This window comes from Canis lupus, chromosome 6 (genome assembly GCF_048164855.1).
Source record: "Canis lupus baileyi chromosome 6, mCanLup2.hap1, whole genome shotgun sequence".
Lineage (NCBI taxonomy): Eukaryota > Metazoa > Chordata > Mammalia > Carnivora > Canidae > Canis > Canis lupus.
In genome coordinates this window covers 71,694,406-71,708,123 of record NC_132843.1, presented here as the reverse complement: position 1 = coordinate 71,708,123, position 13,718 = coordinate 71,694,406, and the positions used below count along the sequence as shown (strand labels likewise).

General features: G+C 36.0%; 1 protein-coding gene across 5 annotated transcripts in view; it reads left to right on the top strand.

Moving 5' to 3' along the window:
- RCOR3 (REST corepressor 3) overlaps positions 1-8,961 on the top strand; it is a 53,203-nt gene extending 44,242 nt beyond the window's left edge. For 4 of the 5 annotated variants that reach the window (XM_072831163.1, XM_072831162.1, XM_072831166.1 and 1 more), the window contains 2 exons: positions 5,615-5,856; positions 6,331-8,961. In XM_072831163.1, coding sequence (XP_072687264.1) covers positions 5,615-5,856; positions 6,331-6,675 — 587 coding nt within the window. In that variant the 3' untranslated portion in view covers positions 6,676-8,961. The remainder of the gene's footprint in view (positions 1-5,614; positions 5,857-6,330) is intronic. The other variant, XM_072831164.1, reaches the window with a different exon arrangement.
- The last annotated feature ends 4,757 nt before the right edge of the window (positions 8,962-13,718 follow it).

Here is a 13,718-nt window from a genome sequence, read left to right as displayed (position 1 = left end):
TTATATAATGAATAAGTAAATAAATATTAAGCTATTTTTCCTTCTTTCTCCCCTAATTGGAAGGGCAGGGAGTCCTGCTCAGACCAAACAAGAATGTCTGTTTATAATTGTTAATGTTAGCTCTAGGTATGTTATAACTTCATTAACATTCTTCAAGAGTCCCCAGATAGGTTATTATTATAAGTGTGGCTAATTTAAACCTCTAAAAAGTACTTGTTAAGAATGTATTTCTATACTTTCTATAATCTGTTTTAGTCTTTTAAGTTTCTGAGTTTTCTTTCTTTTTTTTTCTCTCTTTCTATCTTTTCTTTCTTTTAATATTTTATTTATTCATGAGAGACACAGCGGAAGGGACAGAGACATAGGCAGAGAGAAAGGCAGGCTCCCTGCAAGGAGCCCAATGTGGGACTCGATCCCAGGACCCCAGGATCACACCCTGAGCCAAAGGCAGATGCTCAGCCACTGAGCCACCCAGGTGCCCCAAGTATCTGAGTTTTCTATTACAACAAACTAGTTAACAGATTAATTATAGTCTTCACAGTTCGTGTTAGTGGAAATATCCCTATTTATAGCTTGTTTCATATATATATAAATGATTTTTTCTAATCTGTAGTGCTCTTAGAAGTTATCCTAAAATCAGTCTTGATATTCATATGATAAACATTTCTTATTTAGCAAGAATTAAGAAAGGAACTAGATTTGGGTGTATTTTTTTCATGTAAAATGAAACGATTTTTAACTGTTTTCAAAAAATAATAATACATTTAAATGATAGGACAAAACATTGACTCTTTAAAGTAAAGAAGGGCAGAACCTAGTATATACAGTATTTATTTTAGGCCTTCCCTTAAATGTATTCATTTCATAATCATTAGTGCTAAAAAAATAATATACTCCTCAACCAAAATGTTAGTGCTATTTTGGGGTAAACAACAAGAAACTTTCCCAGTTTTATCAGGATATCAGCTTTAATTTTTAGGTTTTTTTTCCCCCCTTTTCATATTACCTGTCTTCTTATAAAACAGGAAATGATGGAACTATGTTCACGTCAGTTATGCTTTCACAGTTAAATGTTAGCTTCTCTTCCTGTAGTTTATACATTTTATTTGTTTTTAGGTTGTAAGCCTCGAAATTTTCTTCTAATTTTATCTTGTACATTTAAAAAAAAAAAAAAAGAATGTTTCTTAAAGGAGGAGAGAATGGTTTTGGTGCTTGATTAAAACAGCGATTGTAACCCAGTACGTGAATAATCAAAAGGAAAGGGAGATCAGGAGATTCATATTTTTTCATCTAAAAGACACTCATTTGCTTTAGAGAGTTTCTTCTATTATAACAGGTATCACAAGAATGGAGACCCAAAAGTATAATTGTCAGCCCTCTGATGCACTTGCTTCAAATAATTAATGATTCAAAATTTCCAGCATCTTTGTGATGGGATTTAACTTAAAACAAGGATGATGGGAACACAAGACTCAGAAGAGAAAGGCTAGATATTAGAAAGAGAATTGATTCTGACTTTTAGACCTCACCTAGATAGATGCACCATTCACTGTCCCACTGCTGTTGGTATCTTTTCTTTACTATGAATTCTTTTTTTTTTTTTTTTTTAAAGATTTTATTTTATTTATTCATGATAGTCACAGAGAGAGAGAGAGGGGCAGAGACACAGGCAGAGAGAGAAGCAGGCTCCATGCATCGGAAGCCCGACGTGGGATTCGATCCCGGGTCTCCAGGATCGCGCCCCGGGCCAAAGGCAGGCGCCAAACCGCTGCGCCACCCAGGGATCCCTTTACTATGAATTCTTGAAGAGATTTATAGGTGGTAGAAAGAAATGCATGTTGCCAAATGGTTTGAGTTTAAAATTAATATTTTATTGATAGGAAAGAACCACATCCCTGGGATTTCTAGATATCACTATGTTCTTATTTCAGAAATAGGTTTCCTGGTTATACTAAGTACATGCTCACTTAAGAAATATTGTTATAAGAAGCAAGAAATAATACCACCACCACCCCCAAACACACACAAGTTGTACTACCTGGAAGCAGCTTGCTACTCTTAACGTTTTGACTTTTTTGGTAGCCCAAGATCAGATTTTAAAAATAACATTTTAAATATACCAAAAGCAGATTCATGATATCCCTTCTATCTCAGGAGAGATAGAGGAGGGGAGAGCCTATAATTCTATGTCCACAGTTGAGAAACACTACACTACAAATGCCCCTGAAGTTACAGTGTTACTAGCCAAATCTTTAAAAATATGAATATATGTTTTTTTGTGGGGCAGAGTGAAGAATACTGTTTGGAGAATGTGGGCTTTTATAAAATGTAACGAGAGTTATACTTTTATATTATTTTCCAAGCAAAACTGTAAAAGTGTATGTTAAAGATTATAAGGTATCATCTGCCAGCATAGGAAGCCAGGTTGTTTCACTGCAACTTTCGAAATTTGACTGAAAACACTTTTTTTTCTCTTCCTGGGAAATTTACAATATACCTGTTCCAGGATTTTCTAAAATTTTATTCTAGTAACCTTTAAAAACTGACCTTTGGCCCTAAAGGTGAGAAGTTTAATTTAAAACCATGGTTCAGATGGACCTAATCCTTTTACATCTTCAGGAAGAGAGATTTAGTCACGATTTAATTCCCATGCTGATAAAGCAATCGGATGGCCTTACTTATTATAAAATTGTGAAAAAAGAATGGACCACCCTTCTTCTAGGTACAAATTGGAACTAAAGTGGCTCTGATACCTTGGGAAGTTAAAGTTCATTGCTCTGCATTGCTACACCTGCTAGGTTTTCTTCCAGAAGCCTAGCTGAGGATTCTTCTGAAGGAGTTGCCCTAGTAAATCTTAAGTTGGTGTTTCATTAGAATTTAACTAGTTATTAGCCACAGTATGGACTTAAGAATTCCACCTACTAACCAAAATATGCTATTGAACCAGTTTCATGGGAAGTGTGAAGGTGGTAAAGAAGTTAGCTATATGTGACTCTTGTGCTGTGGGGGAGAAAAATCAGTCCTATTTCCTGAGCACCCTATGTACCCAGCATTATATTTCATAGGACAGTACTTTCCAACCTTTCTCACATCATGGTATACAGAAAAAAAAATTAATGAAATTTGTCACAACACTCTGGGGCAAATGGATGAGGCTGCTGTTGTCCAGAGAGGACTGCCAAGGAGCTCTAGTTATTCCAGTCTCTGCCCAGCCATCCTGCAAGTTGAGGGCATTAATATTCCTGAAGGCCCATTTGTTCTCAGGACATGAGTGGGATCCTCAATCAGACTATAAAAGTCTGCAGTATGGTCTGAGCCTTAAGATTTTGTAAAGTAGTTTATATGAAACTGGCATACATGAGTTAATAATAAACATATCTGGGTGACTTAGAACCTAGGCGACTTGGAAAAAGTCCTTGACATCCAAAGTATCTGGGAAAACTAAGGCTTCTATAGGAAGTAGTTTTGGTTTGTGGGTCTATAATTCTGGAAGTACAACAATGTTGGTGACAAGGTAAAGTCCATTGAGTAAGGGAAAATAAAACAAGATCCAAAAAAAGGAGGACAGTTGTAAAATGGAATGTACATGGGGATAACTTCCTGGTGGATTTTGGAATATATTTTGCTAAACAAATGGGTATTCTGAGGATTGTAATATCTTCATACTTGGAAGTCAGAGTTAGTCTTAATGTGACTTCTTGCTACAATACAGAAAAATTATCTTAGATTTATTTAAAGTTTTCATTTCCAAACTCATATATTCAGTAGCTTTGGTCATTTCTAGAGTATAAATTAAATATCTCTTGTAAAAATTAGTACATCGATAGAACACTGTGTCTGATTTCATTCAAATTAGGAGTTGTTTTTCAGTACAGCAATGTCAAACGAGTTGTTATTTTCCAAAGTATAAATGATAGAGAAGTACTTGAATATATAGCAATAATTCCTAATATTAAATAACCTTAGATTTTTATTGCCCAATAAACCCTCACTGTAACCTAGTCACCCTTAGGATAGATATACTCAGTTACAGAGTTTGAACTGGAAATAAACTCATGGATTTAAAGAGAACTTATGTTGCTAAATACTATAAATAATGTTAAGTGTCATAATTTATTGGCATACATATCTTTCCCTTTGAGAACAGAGCAAGTGAGCAGTTTACAAACCTCAAACTCCGTATTAAAAATCATTATAGCTTAATAATGTCAAACCTCCTGCTCAAAATGCTCTTTAAGGTAGAGGACTTCCCATAAAGTCAAGCCTACCTAGTTGAATATAAGCAAAAGATACTCACAGTCAAGTTCTCTATAAAATAAAGGCAGAAATTAAAAACAAGAATTTTGTCATGATGGTGCTTTAAGGTGATTGGATAAATGATACCAATAGGGATCTGTAAGAATGTATCTAGCATTTCTCCTGAAGTGTTAACATAGCCTTATATTATTGTCTCATCTGTGATTGTATACATGTTGAATTTATTTAAATTCCCATGATTCTGGTTGCTTAGGTTACAATATGGACTTTACTATCATAAGTATCATTTTTTTCTCCTTTGTCATCTCTGTAATGAGTTACTGTTTTCTGATATTTTAAACAGTAGTTATCAAGTTGTCAAATCAAAAATTTTGATAGCTTTTATATTTTGAGTTAAGCGCATCTTTCTAGAATGAGCCAGTGAACGTCCTTTTAGAATTCCCTTAAGAACACCTTATTATCTATCTGATTATATAAAGTCATTCCAAATCCTGTAGTATGAGTAACTGTCTCAAGTTCATAAATCAAATCTTTCACTACAGTAAAGTTTCCATTACAAACTGTTAGGTTCTCAACTGAATGCACAGTCCTTCTTAAATTTAAGGTAGTGATGAGCACAAGTACTCTACACAGTAGTCACTACTGTAACCCTATTCTTTAGGCTACAAAGTACAGCTAGGAATCTTCCTCATACGCATTCTGGGGACTATTAGATAAGTTGAAATCCAACCAACTCTGAAAAATAGCTTCCCCTTTTTTTGCCCATCACATGATGATTCTTTTTTGTGTTTAAATTCTTATCTCATTTCTGTTCATTGGTACCCTGGTGAGATTAGGCAAGTAATCCTGTTGAAGCTGGTATTACAACCAAAATTATAATGCTTTTCTTAATGGGGGAACTCTTAAGACTACTCACTCAGTCCATTGAGGGGATAAAAGAGATGGCTCATTCCCATCCAGTTTTGTTTACAAACGGTGTTGCTCAAATTTAGGTGACTGGCTACTAGGGAAATAAATGAATGTGGAATTGAGGATGGAACAAAGAATTCAATGCTTTACAATAAATGGACTGTATTTGAGAGTTCAAGAGAGGATTGGAGAAAATAACTGAGTATGTAAAAAATGGTAAGTTTCTGATTGTTCAGTTGAAGGCAAGTGGCTGGCTCGCTGAAATGACATAATTGATAGTTTTCATCTGTGACCCTGATATCTTAGTCTCTCTCTCAGAATTGAGACATGAGCAGAGTTAATGAGAAAGGATTTTCATTGCTGGTATCTTTTGTGTGTGCATGATGTTTAGTACACACAGCTCTCCTTATTGATCCTTCACAGGTGTATTATTTACTTTGCTTTCCAGGTGTCCGCAAATATGGTAAAGATTTTCAAGCTATTGCAGATGTAATTGGCAACAAGACTGTTGGCCAAGTGAAGAACTTCTTTGTAAACTACAGGCGTCGGTTTAACTTAGAGGAGGTATTGCAGGAGTGGGAAGCAGAACAAGGAACCCAGGCTTCTAATGGTGATGCTTCTACTTTAGGGGAGGAGACAAAAAGTGCTTCTAATGTGCCATCAGGGAAGAGCACTGATGAAGAAGAGGAGGTGTGTTTGTGTATGGAATTTGAGCTAATATGAGTTGAGGAATCATCATTTTGTGTGGTGTGTTCTGTAAGGTTAATCTGTCAGAGGACTAGCTAAATGAGCATGAAAGGTTGACAATACACTTACCCAGTGGTGCCCCTCTGGTGGTGACTCCTAAGTCCTAATGACATGCTAAGTTCTGATCCTAGAAGAATGGAGAGTGTATTGTTCTTTCATAGTCTTATTTTTATTTCCAGTGTTAAGCTGTTTACTAATAAAGATGCCTGTTTGGTAGCTTCGTTGCTTTTTCGGTTTTTGGTTTTTTGTTTTGTTTTGTTTAAAATAAAAGAAGCTTGTGCTTCCAAAAAACACTGGTGTTATGTTTTTGTTTTGTTTTGATTTGTTTTGTTTTTCCTGTGACAGCCCAAACTATATTGTATTAAGTTCGTTAGGAACTCTCATCTCATACATGTATTTTTGTTTCCTCACCTCTAGGCACAGACCCCACAGGCTCCTCGGACTCTGGGTCCATCACCTCCTGCCCCATCATCCACTCCAACACCAACAGCCCCCATTGCCACTCTGAACCAGCCTCCACCACTTCTTCGTCCAACACTGCCTGCTGCCCCTGCTCTTCACCGGCAGCCTCCTCCACTCCAGCAGCAGGCTCGGTTCATCCAGCCCCGGCCAACTTTAAATCAGCCTCCACCACCTCTCATTCGCCCTGCTAATTCTATGCCACCCCGTCTAAACCCAAGACCAGTGTTGTCCACGGTTGGTGGTCAACAGCCACCGTCACTTATTGGAATTCAGACAGATTCACAGTCCTCACTGCACTAAAATTAAATTGGACAGATCTACAGTAACTCTTCACCCCATCATTATACCAATGCTCATCAGACTGATGCAAAAGAGGAGAGAGCAATCCCTCCTAGATACTGAGGCTGCGAACTAGTTCTGTGGCAGTGGGCTAGCATAAGTGGATGTCTAGGAAATTTTTTGGTTCATACAACCGAACTAAATGTTAATACAACAAAAAGCCTATAGTTAGCCTCCTTTCTAGAGTATACGTTCAGTGACATGATCTCATAAAAGGAAAAAAAAGACTAAGTATTCTATATACCAAGGTTTTTTTGTTTTGTTTTTACTGTATTTATTTTATTGAGATTCTTTATATTTCTGCCTCTTCATAGTCAAGACTCTTAGTACAGAAATACTGACTTAGGAATTGTGAAAACTCCTTAAGTTTCTTAAGGATGTTTGACTTTTTTCTTTCTTCCTTAATTTAATTTTTAACATTTTCCTATGTTAGGAGTGCAAGAATAAATAGCCTGCATTTCAGATTTTGACATATGTTCATTTAATGCATATTTAAGAAATTATAGTACATATCCCTTTTTTCAAAAAAAATCTTGCTTTTTTTTCTAAAGGAATTTTTAATATATTCCTTTAAAAGAAAGCAATTTAATCAATTGCAAAGCAATTATATGAAACCACAAAGAATGTACTGAACCTACTAACCCTTTAACATACACTTTAGGGTCCTAGTGCAAAGTCCTTGCTTAAAGGTCATTGACCCGTCATCTATCAGTAATAAGAGAATTGGAATAATAATTTTACATACAAATGAGAACTTAATTTGTTGAAGTACAATGTCTTTAAGTTCCTTGAAAATGGAGTTAATTTTGATTTTTTTTTTTTTAAATGTTTCTAAATGCTATCTGCTTTTAACTAGTAGTTGCCTATATTTGGGGACTTTAGAAGAGAATTATATTTTGTCAGTTACGTGAAGATAGTGGTTATGGAAGCATTTATTTACAATACCCTTTTTGTGTTTAGGTTCTGACTTAAAATTGCCCTCATACTTATATGGTCTACATTTAATATAAAGGATGTTTTCTTGATAAATCTCTATTGTACTATTTGGATACATTTGTGTATTCCTTGCAGCCGACCTGTGCTTGTGGGTTTGGTTTAGGGTTAAATCATCAGCATTATTTCATAAAATAAATTTAAGAATTTGTTCTGTGTTATCTAAAGATGTATCAGTATATTGTCACAGTTGTGCTGTTAACTTAAAATGCTCAGACCCCTTTTTATAAAGAAGCAAAAACATTTCAAGTCTTAATTGACACATAAATCATTAAGCACCTACAAATAATATTTTACAAGTAATAGTATTTCAACAATGTGTTACTAATATTTTTGATACAGTGATTTCATATTGGAATCCTGACTTGTGGAAAGGGACAGATCACTTAGATTACTAGTGGAACTTAAGGCTAAATGTTTGCACATTTATATTCTCATCATATTTAGAACTATGTCACCAAATAGTCAACACCTAAGGCCCTTGATTTATGTTTTTGAGAAGTCATATATTCCCAGTGTTGGAAAAATAGTCCCTCCTATTGGCTCTAAAGCCTTAAGGAGCTATTCGATTTTAAATTCATTGATTAGTTTTAATTTTCAAGTTTAGATCACTTCTCATATGGACCTTAAGTTCTGGCACAAACTTCCTCCAGGGTGTGTCTTTTCTTTCTCACTGGATCATCTTAAATAGTTCCTACCCCTGGATTGTAACTAGATAAAAATCTGATTTAAAATTCTTAATATTCAGGAATTTATACTTATTTTTACTTTAAAAGCCACGGGGGGGGGGGGCAGTTATATATCTTAAAAAGAAAGTATCTAAAGCATTTTTTTACAGTACTTAGATTGTCTTGCATATGTGCATACTATATGGCTTTTATTGTCTTGTCTCTTGTCAGTAGACCAGTATACAATGTGTGGGACATGTCAGTCAAGTTGGTCAGCACCAGCATCTGTCCAGCTGTTAAGTATATTATGATTCACTTAAAAATCTGTTCTATCCCAGCCATGGGCCAAGATGCTGTATCTGAGGGATGTGCTGTGATTTGATTTACGTACACTAGAGCACACAGTAGAAAAATCTGAGCTTCATTAGTAATATGACACATGTATATAGTGAGATGTCTTATTGTGTGCTTTGCATATTTTGTAAATATTTTGCACGTCATTAATTTTCTTTTTTGTTTAAGCAGTGTTTGGCCTGGAAGAGTGATATGCTTGCTGCTTAATCAAAGGATTAAAGAGTTAAAGATGTCTATGTCTTCTATTTTTATATAATTTCATGTTGTATGAAGAATTTAGGACCTCTTCACTGTGAAATTCTAAATATTGATTTTTTATAAGAAAGCAAAATCTAGAAATATTTTAATGACCATTTCATAATGTCAAGGTTATCATTTTTGAAAAATCTACACCCAACTATTTTTCATTACATAACTAAAAATAAATCACACTGTTGATACGCCTGGTAATATTAATGAAAAGGTATTTTTTCTATATTCTCTAATTCCAGTGTGTAATATGGATGGAGGTAAAGGTAAGTTTGGATCAGTACTTTTCCTCAATAATTCTACAGCTGAGTAAAATAAAATGTAGAATAAAGATGAATGGAAACTTCTGTCTTAATATAGGCCAACATTCTTTTTAGAAATAGATGTAGGAAATAAGCAAAAAAAATGTCAGTTATGATTTTAAAAAATATTAAGAATATTGGCAAGTTTTTTGGCTAAAGTATTGAGTTTAGTTAGTAAATATGTTGTACTATTTTCAAAAGTGTATTAACTCAGACACGTTAATAATGGCTGATCACTTAACACTAGGGTATCAAGATCTCCTCAAAACAACTAATAATCTGACTTAGAACTCAAAGCAGGATCTGTCTTTCTCCTTTTGCTTCCCCAAAATAAATGAGGAATACATTCTGACTATAGGAAAACACAAAAATAAACTAACATGTATGTGTTAGTTTTTTAACAGGCATTCATCATAAATATTTGTAAGATGTTAATAGAGTAAGTGAATACAGTAAGAATCCGATAATCAAGTTTGAGGAAACATTTGATATAAAATGTAAGAAACGACCTCATTTTCTGACAGCATTTAATGGGGACACATAACCTGTCTTAGGACAAAGTAGGTCACAACCCCTCCCAACTTAATCTGATTATAACTTTACCTTAAGGAAGGAATGTCCTGCAGCAATGAATTTTAGTAGCAATAGAGTTTGGGAGTAAAATAGTAAAAGGAATCCTCCTGCATGTGTGAGTTTATACCTAAAAGGCCATGTAGCAATGTGATAAGTTATACTTTAGAATCCTAAAACTGGAATTTGAGTGAGCAGGGTCTCTAAGGAAAAAAGGTTGGGAATATGAACTACAGAGATCTAGGAGCAGTCTTCACAATGTAAATGGCATAAAGGATAGCCTCCCAGAATGCTTTATATAATGTCCCCCCCCCCCCAGTTATTTTAAGGAAGGTTAATTTTTTATTCTGTATTATTTAATCTTATTTAAACATACCAGGTACAGTTACCATAACTAAGGAGGTCTTGAATAATCTCACAACAGAAGTTATCTCTTGAGCTATCTAGCTTATTGCCCCCAGAACAGCTTTCATGATTGATAGGATTTGGCTTCAAGAGGCCTTTATTCCCAAGACCAATTTTGTTCATATGCTCTTGCTTTTCCAAGAGTTTGAAAACAATCAATCGCTGAGAGGCTTGTCACTTGGCTTATATATAAAAAAGAGTCTTCCCTGTACTATGGTGACACTTGGCCAACTCCATTGAACAAGGTACTTCACATCATGAGCCTAGGTTATTTTTCTTCCCTTCCAAATCTTACTGAAATGATGACAAATAATAAAAATTGAAATAGCCCTTAGCAGTGCAGGAAAGCCAGGGGAGGTGCCACCAGCAGATGGAGACTGATATATGATAAAACAAACTAACAATTGAGGAACCTCCATGAAAGCAAAAGCACAGGAAAACATTCTCCGAAGGGCCCCATAATAACCTCAGATTAGCTGCAGAGGTATAGAGCAGCCCCCCAAAGATTCCTACTTCCTGGTATTCATGCCCCTGTGTTTGAGCCACATGTAGTGACTTGCTTCTGACCAGTGGGATATGGCAAAGGTGATGATGTCACGTCTGTAGTCAGGTTAAAAGATTGTGACTTCTCTCCTGTTTACTAGACTATTGCATTCTCTAGTTGCATTTGCAGCCTATGAGAGACCGTGAAGCAGAGAACTCATCCAAGCTGTGCCCTGATTTCTTACTACAGAAACTGAACTAATGAGTGTTGTTTTGAGCTGCTAAGTTTAGGTGTAATACTTGTTATGCAGCAATAGGAAACTAATACAATAGATGAATGTATACCATCTAACAAATAATTGCCTGGATGGCTCAGCGGTTGAGCACCTGCCTTTGGCTCAGGGAGTGATCCCCGGAGTCCCGGGATCGAGTCCCACATCAGGCTCCTTGCATGGGGCCTGCTTCTCCCTCTGCCTGTGTCTGTGCCTCTGTGTGTGTGTGTGTGTGTGTGTGTGTGTGTGTGTGTGTCATGAATAAATTAAATCTTTAAAAAAAGAATAAATAGGCAAATCCACCATTAAAGTCCATGACCTATGTCTCAAATATTGATACATGAAAACCAGAAATAAGAATATAGAAGACTTGAACAAAACTATTGATCACCTCTAAGTGAAATTCATAGATCATTCCACCCAACAACAGAATACACATGAAATATTTCCAAGACAGACCATATTCTGTGCCATAAGTTTTAATAAGTGGAAAAGGATTCAAATCTTCAACTTGAATAAGTTGAAAAAGGATTCAACCCTCTGAGTATAATGGAATTAGAAATCAGCAACAGAAATCTGCAAAAAATGCCAAATATTAAACACATTGCTAAGTAAACTATAGGTCAGAAAATAAATTACAAGAGGAATTCAAATTGGCAAAGAAGAAGTCAAACTCTCCTTCTTTGCCGATGACATGATACTCTACATAGAAAACCCAAAAGTCTCCACCCCAAGATTGCTAGAACTCATACAGCAATTCGGTAGCGTGGCAGGATACAAAATCAATGCCCAGAAATCAGTGGCATTTCTATACACTAACAATGAGACTGAAGAAAGAGAAATTAAGGAGTCAATCCCATTTACAATTGCACCCCAAAGCATAAGATACCTAGGAATAAACCTAACCAAAGAGGTAAAGGATCTATACCCTAAAAACTATAGAACACTTCTGAAAGAAATTGAGGAAGACACAAAGAGATGGAAAAATATTCCATGCTCATGGATTGGCAGAATTAATATTGTGAAAATGTCAATGTTACCCAGGGCAATATACACGTTTAATGCAATCCCTATCAAAATACCATGGACTTTCTTCAGAGAGTTAGAACAAATTATTTTAAGATTCGGGTGGAATCAGAAAAGACCCCGAATAGCCAGGGGAATTTTAAAAAAGAAAACCATATCTGGGGGCATCACAATGCCAGATTTCAGGTTGTACTACAAAGCTGTGGTCATCAAGACAGTGTGGTACTGGCACAAAAACAGACACATAGATCAATGGAACAGAATAGAGAACCCAGAAGTGGACCCTGAACTTTATGATCAACTAATATTCGATAAAGGAGGAAAGACTATCCATTGGAAGAAAGACAGTCTCTTCAATAAATGGTGCTGGGAAAATTGGACATCCACATGCAGAAGAATGAAACTAGACCACTCTCTTGCACCATACACAAAGATAAACTCAAAATGGATGAAAGATCTAAATGTGAGACAAGATTCCATCAAAATCCTAGAGAAGAACACAGGCAACACCCTTTTTGAACTCGGCCATAGTAACTTCTTGCAAGATACATCCACGAAGGCAAAAGAAACAAAAGCAAAAATGAACTATTGGGACTTCATCAAGATAAGAAGCTTTTGCACAGCAAAGGATACAGTCAACAAAACTCAAAGACAACCTACAGAATGGGAGAAGATATTTGCAAATGACATATCAGATAAAGGGCTAGTTTCCAAGATCTATAAAGAACTTATTAAACTCAACACCAAAGAAACAAACAATCCAATCATGAAATGGGCAAAAGACATGAAGAGAAATCTCACAGAGGAAGACGTAGACATGGCCAACATGCATATGAGAAAATGCTCTGCATCACTTGCCATCAGGGAAATACAAATCAAAACCACAATGAGATACCACCTCACACCAGTGAGAATGGGGCAAATTAACAAGGCAGGAAACAACAAATGTTGGAGAGGATGCGGAGAAAAGGGAACCCTCTTACACTGTTGGTGGGAATGTGAACTGGTGCAGCCACTCTGGAAAACTGTGGAGGTTCCTCAAACAGTTAAAAATAGACCTGCCCTATGACCCAGCAATTGCACTGCTGGGGATTTACCCCAAAGATACAGATGCAATGAAACGCCGGGACACCTGCACCCCGATGTTTATAGCAGCAATGGCCACGATAGCCAAACTGTAGAAGGAGCCTCGGTGTCCAACGAAAGATGAATGGATAAAGATGATGTGGTTTATGTATACAATGGAATATTACTCAGCTATTAGAAATGACAAATACCCACCATTTGCTTCAACGTGGATGGAACTGGAGGGTATTATGCTGAGTGAAGGAAGTCAGTCGGAGAAGGACAAACATTATATGTTCTCATTCATTTGGGGAATATAAATAATAGTGAAAGGGAATATAAGGGAAGGGAGAAGAAATGTGTGGGAAATATCAGAAAGGGAGACAGAACGTAAAGACTGCTAACTCTGGGAAACGAACTAGGGGTGGTAGAAAGGGAGGAGGGCGGGGGGTGGGAGTGAATGGGTGACGGCACTGGGGGTTATTCTGTATGTTAGTAAATTGAACACCAATAAAAAATAAATTAAAAAAAAAAACAAGAGGAATTAGAAAATACCTTGAACTGAAAATAAGTAAAAACACAGTGTATAAAAATCTATTGGATACAGCAAAGTTGTG